General features: G+C 35.7%; 1 protein-coding gene across 2 annotated transcripts; it reads right to left on the bottom strand.

Annotated features, from left to right (window-relative positions):
* Positions 1–7,197: 7,197 nt before the first annotated feature.
* On the bottom strand, positions 7,198–14,349 carry LOC125235953 (protein ALP1-like). Of its 2 annotated transcripts, XM_048142613.1 has the most exons (3): positions 13,639–14,349; positions 9,344–10,750; positions 7,198–8,179 (listed from the first exon to the last, which is right to left on the bottom strand). In XM_048142613.1, exons 2-3 carry the CDS (start codon positions 9,457–9,459, stop codon positions 7,300–7,302), a joined length of 996 nt encoding a protein of 331 aa, XP_047998570.1. In that variant the 5' UTR covers positions 9,460–10,750; positions 13,639–14,349; the 3' UTR covers positions 7,198–7,299. The 2 variants fall into 2 exon arrangements, with proteins under 2 accessions (XP_047998570.1, XP_047998569.1); XM_048142612.1 differs by lacking the exon at positions 13,639–14,349 and having other exon boundaries at positions 9,344–12,068.
* Positions 14,350–15,017: the final 668 nt, after the last annotated feature.

The following is a 15,017-nucleotide window of genomic DNA, read 5'->3' as shown; positions in this document are numbered from 1 at the left end:
GTTGATTTTACTTTGCGCCTCTTGTAAAAAATAACAATGATATTCTCGTAATATACACCGAAAAATAATTGTTATAACAAAAATATTGTTCGCATAAATAAATGTTTTGATTGTGCAACGAAACGCAATGTCAAAGCGCTTGCGGCGTGGTCGGCGGCCATTTACGTGTCATGAGAGATCACGCGTGGACGCGGATCGCAATAGGTTATATTATTTATCGTTAAACGTACTCACTACGTATTATCCATTCGTTTGGTAGTTTCCATTTTAGGAAATGGATGAAGAGGTGCAAAAACTCTTGCAATGATGGGAGATGGCAGAGTTGGCAAAAGCAGGTGAGTCATGTACCGTACATGTAGAACTTAGTAGATAATTAGAATGGTGAGTAAAAAGGCATTTAATGTTGTATTCATTTTACATTGCATACAAATTCATACGACATTACGTGGGCAAAATCTAAATACTGAACTAATAAGTATATATATATCTGAAGTGGACGTAGAATATTACTTAAGGTACGAGTTCGCAGCCGACCGCAGGCGACAACTGCAGACGACGTGTCGCAACGACACTACTGGTTTCTATGTATTTCTATGAAATTCCCTCCGTAGTTAGCGACATGAAGCTAGCGACGCGTCGCCGAGCGGCAGACGGCAGTGTCGCCCGACCGCAGATCAGTAGTGTCGCTGACGCCGGAGCAACGATACGTCGAGCGTGTTTCATTTCAAAATGGATTTTTCCGATTGTGAAGAAGAAAAACTTATAAACCAGGTTGCCCAACATCCTGCACTGTACGATGCATCTCACAAAAACTATCTAAACACGGTAATAAAAGATAATATTTGGAAAAATATTGGAAAGGTGTTAAATAAAAGCGGTAAGTATTTAATGGTTTCTATTTAGTAATTGTAGTCATATTATAGTCAATATATCATTGAGATAAATTAATTCAGATAAATTCTGATATATTTTTAGTTACTTTTGGACATAGGTACTTTTAAGCCTTTAATACGAAGACCAAAGCCTAAAGAAAAATTTGCGTGAGTTTATGTGTGTTGTAGGTACATATATTATAACGAGAATGAGTGAGATTGGTTGATGTATGTACAGACAGATGAAAGTTCGTTAGTTAGCCAATGGTAACAAGTAAAGAGCAAGTGAGTTTTTATATATTTTTATTGCAATATTTCACAATTATGTGAAAAATAATAATATTTGTGGAAATGTTCTAATTACTATTTAAAATAACTTTTTTGAGGCATAATGTATGAAAATAATGAAAAAGTCTTGACACAATATATTAAATTCTGTCTATAGTGGCTTCTTGCCATGAAACTGCACCATTTTCGCTACAAAAGAAATCTTTGAGTTTCTCTCTAATTTCGAAACCGTCGCTACTAGCAAATCCACCAAAACGGGCTAAGTTTATCATGTTATCCTGGGTATTATCTGTATCATCGCGGCTATGGAATGGCACGCTGTTACGTTCAAGATAACCATCCCGAAGAAGATTATGTAAACAACAAGCTGTTAATATCAGGTCATCGACTACATCTGTTGCTATAGCAATCGGAGTATAAAATACTCTGAATACTTGACTCAATAACCCAAAAGCATTTTCTGTCACCCGGCGGCCTCGGCATAATCTGAAGTTATAAATTTCTTTATTTCTTTCAAGCCTTGCCACTGTTCTAGGATAGGGTTTCATCATGAATCTACTTAATGCAAAGGTTTCGTCTCCGACCAGAAAGTGAGGGAGGATTACATTTGTTCCTGGTAAAACTTTTGGTGGCGGGATATTAAAATTATTGGTCTCTATTTGCCTCCCCATCACTTGAATTTTTGAAATATACCATTGTCAGATTCTTTTCCGTAAGCACCAACATCAACTGCTACAAACTTATAATTAGCATCCACGATTGCTAATAGCACAATTGAAAAGTAGTTTTTGTAATTAAAAAACAATGATCCACTCTTTTTAGGTGCCCTGATTCGCACATGTTTTCCGTCCATTCCTCCTGCGCAATTTGGTATATTCCATTTTTCCCAAAATTCACGTTCTATGCGTTTGAAATCGTTTTGTGATGCAGGTTTCATTAGAATAGGCATTAATTTTTGTCTCATAACTTTAAGAACACTCTTCACAATTTGGGATATGTAGCACTCTGATATGCGGTATGCAGTTGACAAAGATTTATAGGTTTCCCCTGTGGCCAAAAATCTGTAACAACAAAATTTTATATTTTTACTATTTTTGTTTGCAGACGAGGACTGTAAAAAGAAGTGGAAATCAATTCGTGACAGTTATCAGAGATTTAAAAAAAAAAAACAAATTGGGCACTGGCTCGGCTGCCCTAAAAAAAACGAAGCAAAACAGACATCTACAATTGTCATTTTTAGACAATGTTCCACACCACAGAGCCGGAGGTACCAATATAACTCTATCGCAACAGGAACTTGATGTTAATAATGAAAATGTTAGTGTTGATGAACAGGAACAAGGTTCGGATACGACTTTTTCATCCAATAATAATGCAGAGCAAAGTACTACTGACCAAGAAGTTGAAGTTGGCACCGAAGCAGCTGATGTGGTGCCTAATGTTGTAAAGGCAACAACACCCAAAAAAAAAGAAGAAGAAAGACATATTTTTGACATTATGGAAACAAAGAGACGAACAGAGGCAGGAACTATATAAAAATATGGTCAGAAAGATGGATGATGATATTGATCTATTTTGTAAACATATTGGTGAAGTTTTACGTAATTTACCACCATATGAAAAAGCAAAGGCAAAGAAACATTTGGGTGAAGTTCTTTCGGACTACGAGATTATGGCAGCGAGTCACTCATCTGGAAGGAACACATTTTCATCTCCCTCAAATTCAACGTCAAGTTATCGTGCATTGACATCCTCAGAATTGTGCACACCATCCCCACCACATTTTGTACGATCTTACACTCCTCTTGGTGCGATGACAGGTTCACCAGAACTCGCCGGACAAGGCAACGCACCTCGTGATTTCTACTTAGATGCATATTCTCCTATTAGTTCCGCGGCACCGTCACCAGGACCCTCCGGAATAACTAGCGGACTAGGCTATGTACCAGGGCCAGTACACACATCATATCCAATGAGTCCTGAGGTAGGGTCACCAGAACCCACTGATTTATCCTTTCAGATCAACCAAATCGACCGAGAGGAAGATCATAATTTTGTCGACGCAGTCATGACAATGTTTAAGTAATAAACAAATAGACTCCCAATTTCGCTCCAAACGTGTCCGCGGTGCATCTTGATTATACCTAGACGTAATGACGATTGCGTGCAACTGACAATGCACCTTGAACTAATGGCACAAAACTACTTCTCATTATCTATATAAGATAATGTATTCGTATACGCATCGTCGTTTGGATGCATTTTAGTGAAATTTTCTTAGCGATTGTGAGTCTATTTGTTTATGTGAAATCAATAGTAATAATAAGTAAATTACTGACTTACCTTAATGTTAAAAATAATTTTTGCTCAGCATTTATGGCATTTATTTTCATTGGCTCGATTTCTTCTCTGATTAAACTTAGTATAAAATCGAACTGTTTTTCATTTAAACGACAATACTCTCTGAATTCTTTCATATCGCTTTTCAAATGGTTTTTGATCAGTATTGAATAAGTTCCCTCACTTGCTCTGCATTTAATCATAGGACATGTGGCTTGTCGTCTTTTTCTGTATAATAAAAGCAAGTCATCATCATCTTCTTCCTCTTCTAATAAAAGACGTAAAAAATTGCGATCACTATTCTCGAACACGTCAGACATCTTGTTTCACGGACCGCTCGGAATCAACTGGATGCCATCTGCAGTTGTCGTCTGCAGTCGGGATCGAAATCATGACTGCAGCGACAGGACGCAACGACGTGTCGCGACGACATGAAGCGACGACATGTCGTCTGCTGGTGCTGCGTGCGGTCGGCTGCCAACTTGTACCTTTATTGTAAAATTTATTCATAGAAATTTAAATGTCTTTTTCAGATGATTAACAATGGTTGCAAGTTTCCTGTGACCCATGCCATACTGTGGAACAAAAGTGGAAAAATTCTGCAGAATATAAATTTTGGAGGAAATAAAGGACGGTTCTATTAACACTGACGAATATATGAACAAAGTCTTGCACTAAGGATCGTTGAAATATATTTTTTAACTAATTATATAATTATTTTATTTACTTTCAGATTCACCAATTTTCACCGCTCATAGCATCCATTCCATATGCTGGGTGACCCAGGTTTCCGGATCCCAGTTTCAACTCTAGGCTTCTGTCTCTTAGAACTGGTCCTAGCAACCTGCACTTTTATCGGTAGGTACCTATGAATTTGTCTGTGCACTGTATTAGACAACTAACATTTCTTGTAAATGTAAGAAAAGGTTTGTTGTCTATACAAGGTGGTACAGTAGGATAAAAGGCTGAGCCACGCCAGATACGTGTACGTAGACGTGCGCATAGCGTACGCGGTGTAAATGACGAATCCTCATTAGAGATTACACCGCTTGTGTGACGTGTTACCCGTGTGTGTCTAGCGGTGTATCATCTCTTTTGAAGATTCGTACTTTACAGCGCGCACGCCACGCACACGTCTACGTACACGTATCTGGCGTGGCTCAGCCTTTAATCCTACTGAACCACCTTGTATAGACAACAAACCTTTTTTTACATTTACAAGAAATGTTAGTTGTCTATACAGTGCACAGACAAATTCATAGGTACCGATAAAAATATAACACGTTAACGCAATTTTATATTTATTAGAGAGTACCATAAATGCAGTTGCTGTAACTAACTTTCTTGTTCTATCAACCATTTAATAAGTTTACATAAATGAAGAGAATCTAATATATATCAGATGACTTGTATTCTTAACGATACCTATTATTGGCCTAACTAAAGTTTTATAACCTTTACAAGAATTTCTTGTGGAGTTTACATTATTTTGTTTATTTAGACACTCCATTTGTTATAAATACTGAATAATCTAGTAATACACACAATTTGACTTACCCAAACCGCTTTGACGAACACATTAAAAAGCCAATTGATGTGTTTGTATTCCTCCCCCGAATTAAAAAAACTGTAAGTACGTTTTTGAACTGATTGATTTCATTCATGAAAATAGCCTTCAGGATGCCTTTCCTCAGCTTCTAAAATTAGAAAATCTGATCGTAACTATTCCGGCTACAAGTGCTTACTGAGAAATCTACACAAATACACTTATCTGAGAAATACACAAGGTCAAGAGCGTCTTACCGACCTATCAACTATTGCGATAGAGAATTTTTTTTTTGGTAGAGCTGAAACGTTTGCCGACAATCTACAGTGACGTAATTGATTATTTTCTAAAGAAAGACGATTTGAATTAGTGTATAAATAGTTAGTATATGCACCTCATGTATACGTTATGTAAATATGGATCGATCGTTCCTTTAGGATAGTTACTTGTAAATAATAATTGTGTAAATTTGTTGATATGTATATTGTATATAGGTGCACAGGATGTTCACTAAACCAAATGAAATGGCTTTTCTCAAAGCCACCGGGGCACGGTGGGCTGGATAGCTCGAAAAGAGGACATTCGCACTTTTTCCAGAAAATCATTTTTTTTAAAATGCTATCCGATAGAGAATTATATAGGGAACAATAAATGTGGTATACATTTTTTCGAAATAAGGCATATTGACAGCAGAAAAAAATAAAGTCCGTTTTTTTTGTATGGGACCCAAAAATAGGTATCTTGTTTCTCAGAAACTATTAGAGGTCCCGTCTTCTACCTCTCAAGACATTGTTTATCTACTTGTGTAGAGTAGGAAACGATAAGCAGATTTTTTATACAGGTGCTTTTTTTTTGTCCAGTCAAAAGTCCACACATTTTCGATTTTTTCGTTTATGACTTTTTTGGGATTCCACAATATTTTTCGATAGTTTAATTCTATAATAATAACAAAAAGTTACAGATGCGACCTTTTCTGTCATTTTTTTTGGGAAAGAGTTGATTTTGGTTCAAATTTGTTGTTAGTTATTTACAACTCAATCATTTTATGGAAGATAAAATAGTAAGTATTATTTTATCTTGAAACAATTATTGTTCGCAAAAACAAAATGTTAATAATGTTTTACAATTTTTATTTTATTTTTAATTTTTTAGTTGTATGAAAAATCTAAAAAATATGCTTAGGATTTTTGTATAACTTAATAAACGTTACATCCATTATGTGTTGTTATCATTTTAACTTTTAACTATCGAAATATAATGTAAAAACCCAAAAAAAGTCATAAACAAAAAAATCGAAAATGTTTGGACTTTTGACTGGATTAAAAAAAAAAACAGCACCTGTATAAAAAATCTGCTTATCGTTTCCTACTCTATACATGTAGATAAACAATGTCTTGAGAGGTAGAAGACGGGACCTCTAATAGTTTTTGAGAAACAAGATACCTATTTTTGGGTCCCATACAAAAAAAAAACAGACTTTAATTTTTTCTGCTGTCAATATGCCTTATTTCGAAAAAATGTATACCACATTTTTTGTTCCCTATACAATTCTCTATCGGATAGCATTTTTCAAAAAATGATTTTTTGAAAAAAGTGCGAATGTCCTCTTTTCGAGCCATCCAGCCCACCGTGACTAGCTTGCTTCGAAGCGCTTGCAAATGCATTTGGGTCCGAAAACTGAAGATTAGTTACATATTGCCAAAACGTATCCTTCGGCTTGCCTTACTTCAAAAACCCTAGGCACGCCACTGGCTAGGGCACCAGACCATGAACCGTCCATGGTGAACAATATGACACAAGACAGTTTTTTGATGTAAAGAAACAAATCATTAATCGGCAGTGGCTCAAAAATAGTCGAGGCGAAAGATAAATTGGACGTGTGTAAAAGAAATATCTGTTTCCATTTCTGACCCATTTATTCTGAAAGTTAAATATAATTTAAACGAAAATGACCAAAGTGTTAAGACGTGTTTCATTCATTATGTTCGACACAGAAAAATTTATTGCCGAAGTGCATACGCGAGAATGTATTTGGAATGTGAATATCAAAGAATATAGCGACAGGAAGTTACGTCGATTGGCTTGGGAGGAAATAGCGTCCATTATGTATGAAGATTGGGAAACGTATGGTACAAAGAAAAAAAACGAGACTAGTGAGTAGTTTTTTTATTAAGTAAGAATTACAAACAGTTGACACAAAATTGACATTATTTGATTTCAATTGAAATATTTTTGTTTAATACTACACGCAGCTTAGATATATCTATTTTGCCAGTTCAATCTACCCTCATTTACAAAATATTCTTTATAGAATTCTCTCACCCTTTGACCTGATGTGGACACAACTAATCGCGATGTTCGTACATCCCTAAGAGTACAAGTTCTTAACTGATCTTTGAAATTGATGCCTTCTCTTCTACGAACAAAATTGTGTAGTACGCAAGTGGCTTGTATTATTTTAATAGCATTTTTGACATCAGTATTTATACTTGAATGTAACACTCTCCACTTATTAGACAAAATACCGAATGCACATTCAACACATCTCCTTGCTCGAGAGTGCCGAAAATTATATGTGCGCTGTTCTATAGTTAAGTTGCGATTTGGGTAAGGTCTCATTAAATTTGATTTTAAACTAAACGCTTCATCCCCTAGAAACACATATGGTTGTTCAGGTCCACTGGAATTAGGCAGTTTGGCAGATTTTGGTATATTTAATTGTCCAAGAGCTATCATTTTGCCCATGTTACTGTTTTTAAATATGTTACTATCTGCTTCTCTTCCACATGATCCAATATCAACGGCAGTAAATAAACAGTTTGCATCAGCTAAAGCAAAAAGGACTATTGAGAAGAACTTTTTATAGTTGAAAAAGTTTGAACCACTATGAGCTGGTTTCCTTATTCGCACATGTTTGCCGTCTATAGGGCCCAGACAATTCGGATAATTTGTTCTTGTGTAAAACAAATTAGATATGTTTATCCACATTTCTTCTGTGGGCTGCGGTAATTCCAAAGGCATTAATATTTCCCACAAAACCGAGCAGGTTTCACAAACAATCGCAGATATTGTAGACTTCCCCATTAGTAAATCTTCGCTTAAGGTACCAAAGGATGCCCCTGTAGCTAAATACCTGTGAACAATAGTACATTATGATACGAGTGTGCTACATTGGTCATTACACACGAAATTAGATTAGAAATTAGCTAGAAATTGTTATTTTTGTAAATATTCATAACACAAAACCCAATATATATACATACAAATACTGACAGATTAAATCAAATTTTCATTTCAGTCCAAGAACTTCAAAAAAAATGGAAACATCTCAGAGATTATTTTGTCCGCGAAAAAAATAAAGAAAGCAACATGAAAAGTGGAAGTGGTGCCACAAAAAAACGCAAAACACCATTTTTGGATATGCTCCAGTTTTTAATATCTTCACGACCTTCGAATACTACGATCTCAAATGTACAACCACCATCATCACATTCGCCAGAGAGTAACAGTTCTTTCAATATCAATGAAGATGAAGACAGCGTTGATAGTTTGGATAACTCGTCAGAGGTGTCATCTGCTTCAAAAACAAGTAGAAAAGCAAAAGGATTATCATTATTTCAGGAAACTTTGTTGAACTCCATGAAAAAACAAGAAGAAAATAACATGAACCCACATCTCAATTTTCTTTTATCTCTGTTACCAGACATGCAAACGATGTCAGAAAAACAATTATTTGAATTCAAGTTTGAGGTAATGAAAGTTATGCAAAAAATTAAATACAGTGACAACTATTACAACATTTACGAAGCGGGCCCTTCGTCTAGCGCATGTCAACCACGTTATGGATATAATAGTGTGGGTTATGGCTACACGTCATCATCATCAACATACGGTAACCAGCCACAACCAAATTCATTCCCACCACAACAGTATCAAAACAGTTCCTCACCTTTACAAAGCGACACCAATAATCCCTTGGCATCATCGTCATCTAATTCTAACATTTTTCAAGAAAGTGCAACAATAGATGAACAATCGGAGTCAGAATCAATTGAAGATATTGAGCGAATTATGCGAGGGGTTAATAAAACCTATTACACTACTCCAACTCAATACATTCAGTGCTATATTAATTATGTATCCCACTACCCAGACAGATTCTAGTTTTGAACGCACAAAATTAATAAGTCAAGATGTGTCTGTTAATAACATGTTCATATTGTGTGAGAAATTGTGATTTATATATAATTAATAAATGGTGATTTGATACTTGCTATAATATTTTTAATTTACCTACCTTAAAGTAACAGCTAATCTTTCTTCTGGCTCTATAGCACGTCTGTAGTTGGTGTCTTTTTTATACACTTTGGTACATATTAATGACAATAATTCGTCAAAAGATTTTACAGACATGCGATAATGTTTTTTGAATTTATCAGGGTAACATCTGTATTCCGAATGTAAAATGAAACTGACCAAGATAACATCTCTTTAAATTTAAAGGATGTACCCAAATTCTCTTATTCCTTTCTTCATCTTCCTCCAGAGCTTCGTGAATGGCCAATATCTTAGCGAACATTATTTAGTTAGCACCCCGGTTACCAGTCTAGAAACACGAACTGAGATATACTGCGAGAATTTCAAACCACTGAGCTCTTTTATGTGAAAAATAGTCGGCTGCTCAGCGTACGCATGCGGTGTGAACGTATACAAGCCGACTGTTTTGTTCACACATTGGCGTATTGTAAGCTATAAGCGTATTGTCAGCATACTGTGAACGAAACATACCGTTTATTTTGATGTTTACACTGGGGCTCACAGTAAGCTTGCTCACATTCGGCGGCTTACAGTCAGTTTGGTTTGAACACGGCCTAACAGTCTGGTTTCTATAATTAGTATTAATCAAGTATTACTTGAATGAAGATTATCCAAAATATTTATTTTCCTGAGCAACATCCAACCAGAAGAATTCAATTTGCTAGCTGCAAAAATTGTTTCACTTTTCCCAACTGAAAGTATATTATACTTACTATATGAAAGCTGTGCCAACATGCAAAGCTGCTTCAAGAAAATATGTGCCCTCTAAAGGCAAATGAGTGGACAAGGTTCGAAATCTCCTGTACATATCAGGAACAAAGGGCATTAAATCCACTTGCTCTATTAGGGATTCGGAGACAGATGTAGAATATGTGGATAATAATCAAGGTGAAATACATACTAATATCCGTACTAATAATATAAATGCGAAAGTAACTTTGTCTGTCTTTAGATTTTCAAAGTAGGTATGGCAAAGTTTCGATATATTTCTATAGAATTTTCTACAGGCTCCTGGCTTAATCCGGCACGGAACACATATAATACCTGGGATAAAATCATTAATAAATTCATATCTACGCAATCACAAGAGAAATGCAATGGTAAATGGTGATCGCTTACCATCAGGCGACCTGTCTGCTCGTTTGCCTCCTATCCTAAAAAAAACGCTGGACGGCTACAGAAAATACCTTTGCCATAGCAATCTATAAAAACTCCACGCACATACCTACAGGATACAGGCACCATACATTTAGTGGCGTCGCCGAGCATAATTTAGGACACTACAAACCCAAATTCAAAATATTGTCTTGGGACTTGGGACCAGGCCAGACTACTGTGTGTGACCAAAGGCCAAGAAAGAAAGAAAATATATTTATTGCCACAACACCTAGTGAGTACAAGGAAAACATAAAACAAGTTAATTAATGGAAAAAGAAGGAAATAGGCACATCTGACAGACGTAGCAGAAAAAATAAGAGCACCCTGCATTTTAGAAAATTAGCCTCCCTGCACAAGGGTTGAGTAATACTGTAGCAGCTACATTAGAACTCATGGCCGACAAGTACCGCGATGATGAGAAATCTCAGGAGATCTTAGAGACTGTCCATCAAGTCCATCAAGGACAAAAGAGAACTAACCACGTAGAATTGTGGAGACATTATAAACAAATCACAAGTATTTTCAAAAGTCTTGAACTGAAGAACGTACTATGCGTACAGCGATAAGTTACCTACCTTCTTATCATCATTGGAAGTACGTTGAAACAAAAGGGTTCAAATACTTAAATATTCGGCAGCTAAACCAAGACAGTTTTTACAAAACCTTTGTAATGGCATATTATCCATGTTGTATAAAAAAGTACCTACTTTTACAATGAAAACGGGTGGAACAGCAGACCATGCAGCACAAGTGATCTTTCAAGCCTGCTTTGGCACATATCTCGATGACTTAGGGATTCTTTCCACTATCACAACAAAGAAAGCTGTTTGCCACAAAAGGAAAGAGGTAAATGCTGTATTTACATCAAGGGCCACTCAAAAACAAACCATAATTCCACTAATACCCTTTAGATTGTTCTCCAAGATGGCGCAAGCGTTGCAAACGAAGAGTCTGGGAAATGTAGAGCCTGTTTGTATCGGACGCCCTTCATTCACAGGATTTAGGAAGAGGAAATACACTGGAGCTTTTGTCAACTACATGCCAACAGGTATATATAATAACGCTGCAGTAAATTACTCCAGCGACCCAATGCAACTTCAATTTGCATTAAAGAAGCTAAAGGATGCCATCTTCCAGGAGAGGAATGAAAAGAAGATGCTCATGTCAGGAACAAAGGCTTGGCTAATACAAGGGAATGAATTGGTTGAAAGTGACATTATTCCTGAAGAAACTGGTTCTTATTTCTTCGGTGTCTGATTTGTGTTTTCTTTAATACCTCTTTCTTTACCTCTATCTTTAGTACCACTACTTTTTTGTACTTCTTGAATACCATATATGTATGCGTGTTATTTTTATTATAATAGTCTCATACAATCCCTCAAAAAAAAAAAGAAATCCCTCAAAGGGACAATAGTTGCAGTTGTACAAGGCAAAAAAACGAAGAATACGGCTTTTGCTGAACCAAAGATTTCCTTTGGTAGGATTGGTCCTTAGGGCCCAAGAATGGATTTTCGAAGTGGGGCCACCGTGATTTTTGATATTAGTTTTTTGAGGTTTTGGTAGCTTCTGCTCTGGAGGAAAATAGGGTCTCAATCTATATAGTGGTATTCATTATGCTACTATTCCAAGTTGGTACCATATTTGTATGACTTAAGGATGTCAAATATATTATAGGACCCATATGTGCACGAGGAAGATGTTAAACTTCGTAAAATAAAAAAAATAAGTAAAGTACCTATTTATTTAAAAAAATCTAACACAAAAAAATCCGAAAAATTGGCACGATGGTTCCTAGGATCCTAGCCCTCGTCTTCAAATAACTCTAAATCCAATTCTATATCATCTTCGATGAATGCTTCGCGGTCCATTACACTGTAACAAAAAATAAAACAATGATTATCCAAAAAAGTTGAAACAAACCAGCAAGCAAACTAAAAGTGACAGTTATTCAAACACTAATATACCTAGAATTACCACAGTTGCCATTACTGGTCTTGCATAGGAGTGTGCATGGCATTCCTTCTCGTCTACAAGAACAACGGCCTCTACAGCTGTTCTTACATCCACATTTTACTCTCGCTTTTAGTTTTCTTGCTGGTTTGTTTCAACTTTTTTGGATAATCATTGTTTTATTTTTTGTTACAGTGTAATGGACCGCGAAGCACTCATCGAAGATGATATAGAATAGGATTTAGAGGTATTGGAAGACGAGGGCTAGGATCCTAGGAACCATCGTGCCAATTTTTTGGATTTTTTTGTCTTAGATTTTTTTAAATAAATAGGTACTGTAATCTTTACTTATTTTTTTTATTTTACGTAGTTTAACATCTTCCTCGTGCACATATGAGTCCTATAATGTATTTGACTTAAGTCATACACATATGGTACCAAACTTGGAATAGTAGCATAATGAATACCTCTATATAGATTGAGACCCTATTTTCCTCCAGAGCAGACGCTACCAAAACCTCAAAAAACTAACATCAAAATTCACGGTGGCCCCACTTCGAAAATCCATCCTTGGGCCCTAAGGACCAATCCTACCAAAGGAAATCTTTGGTTCAGCAATAGCCGTATAATTTACCCTACAGACGCAACTACAAGTTCGCTTTTGTACTGTTCTTTACTGTAATCACTGTGTTTTTTGTTATTAATTGTACAATAAAGAGTTTACTACTACTACTACAATCGACCCTTTCATACATTTGTTTAATAATATTAAAGGGTTATATGCAGTAAAAATTACTGACGATTTATTTTTACTTTCAGAACAAGCTTGAAGCAAGAACTGGTTTAGACTCAAATGATAGCATAGAAGCTGCAGCTGAGATCATCGCTTTTTTTGACACCTTGTTGGACAGTGTTCGACTCCCCTGGCGGCGCGACAAAAGGGAAGCTGAGAAAAACTCAGCTCATCATAGGTTTTAGTTAGACACTATAGAAAAATTGAACAAAATTCAATATGAGGATGTATCCAGTAAATTGTATAAGGCAAAGAAATCCTCGAACGATTCGAGTAGGCACCGTCACTAGAACGATGGGTAGGTACTACTTAACACTGGTTTCAGGAGGATATCAAATATATTCTTTGACGAATTTGGAGTGGAATATTTTTACCTGCAAAACGCCACTGGAAATCTTTTTTAGGAGTGTGAGGGCTGTCAAGTACGGAAATTGTCAACAGGTTTAGTCATTATACTTCTGTCCAATTTATTGAATACTTACTCTAAATTTGTAAACTGTGAAGTTGATAATGGAAAGAAGATATGGAACAAAGATTATCTCTTAGTTATAGAAAACCTAGATAATGAAAACTTCACAAGATCGTCCAAGTGGGTCTAAATTAGATCACAAAAAAATGAATCAATCTTACAAAAAAACAAAATCAAATGTTCCACTTATACCACTGGTAAACTGTGCAGAAAAACTACAAAAACAATGAACTGCCAAATGAGCTTAATATAGACAGCTCTAAAGAAGAACACCATGCCTATATCCAATACAAGGAATACAAACAACTTAAAAACAAAATAAATAATATGCTACTAAAAATATTATATACAGAAGGAATTCCTATGAACATTTATTGTTTCAAACAAAATGTTGGTACTGACCTGCTTTGCAAGTTAAATAAATTGAGAATTTCTTGACTGGGGTGGTCATGCAAAAGGCAGAAGTTGACCGCTGATGTTGGGTTGAGGACATAGAAAAAGAATAGCTTTACAAGACCGGATCACAGCACTACAAGACCGGGAGAGATGGATAGTAATGGAGGACACCTTAAACTTAAAATTTTTACTTTTGTAGATTTAAACAATTTTTTTTTTTTTTTTTTTTTTTTTTGTCTACCCTGAACATTTATATAAATTAATATTGGGTAGTTTTGTGTTGTTTACATCTCCGGTGACACTTTGCTGGGACGTCAGTCTTCCGCGACCACGGCCAGTGCAACCTGGCCGAAACGTTGGGAAAAAAGGTAAAAATAATGTTAATTAATCGCGTTCAACCTGTGTGTGACTTTGAATAAATGAATAAAGGGATTTTTTTTTTAATTTAAAGAACTATCTTGCCCACATACTTGGAGATGAGACTTCTGAAATTAAGAAGAATAAACAAACTGACATCTGAATGAAAACAATAGTACCAGACTCGCTACAGTTCAGTTTAATACAAATATGAAGGTGTGATGGACCATGGACCTTTGGTTGAACACAAACGCAAGAAGGTGGACTATCAAACAATCAAATGGAAAAGTTTAAAGGAGTGTGACACTGTGACATATTTTACATTTGCTCAACATTCTCAAAGACAAAAAGATAGAATTGCTTCAAATAAGGATGATACCAAACACTTCAAATCAACCTTCTTACAAGATAGTATTATACTTTAAAACCCTGCCATTATGCAAAACTACAAAAAGGCAACATGTTGAAAAGAGATTTTTCAAATACAAACACTCCGAATAAATACGGACCAAGTATTCCATCATCAAACGT

The sequence above is a fragment of the Leguminivora glycinivorella genome, chromosome 18 (assembly GCF_023078275.1).
Source record: "Leguminivora glycinivorella isolate SPB_JAAS2020 chromosome 18, LegGlyc_1.1, whole genome shotgun sequence".
NCBI lineage: Eukaryota > Metazoa > Arthropoda > Insecta > Lepidoptera > Tortricidae > Leguminivora > Leguminivora glycinivorella.
This window is presented reverse-complemented; position numbering and strand designations above follow the sequence as displayed.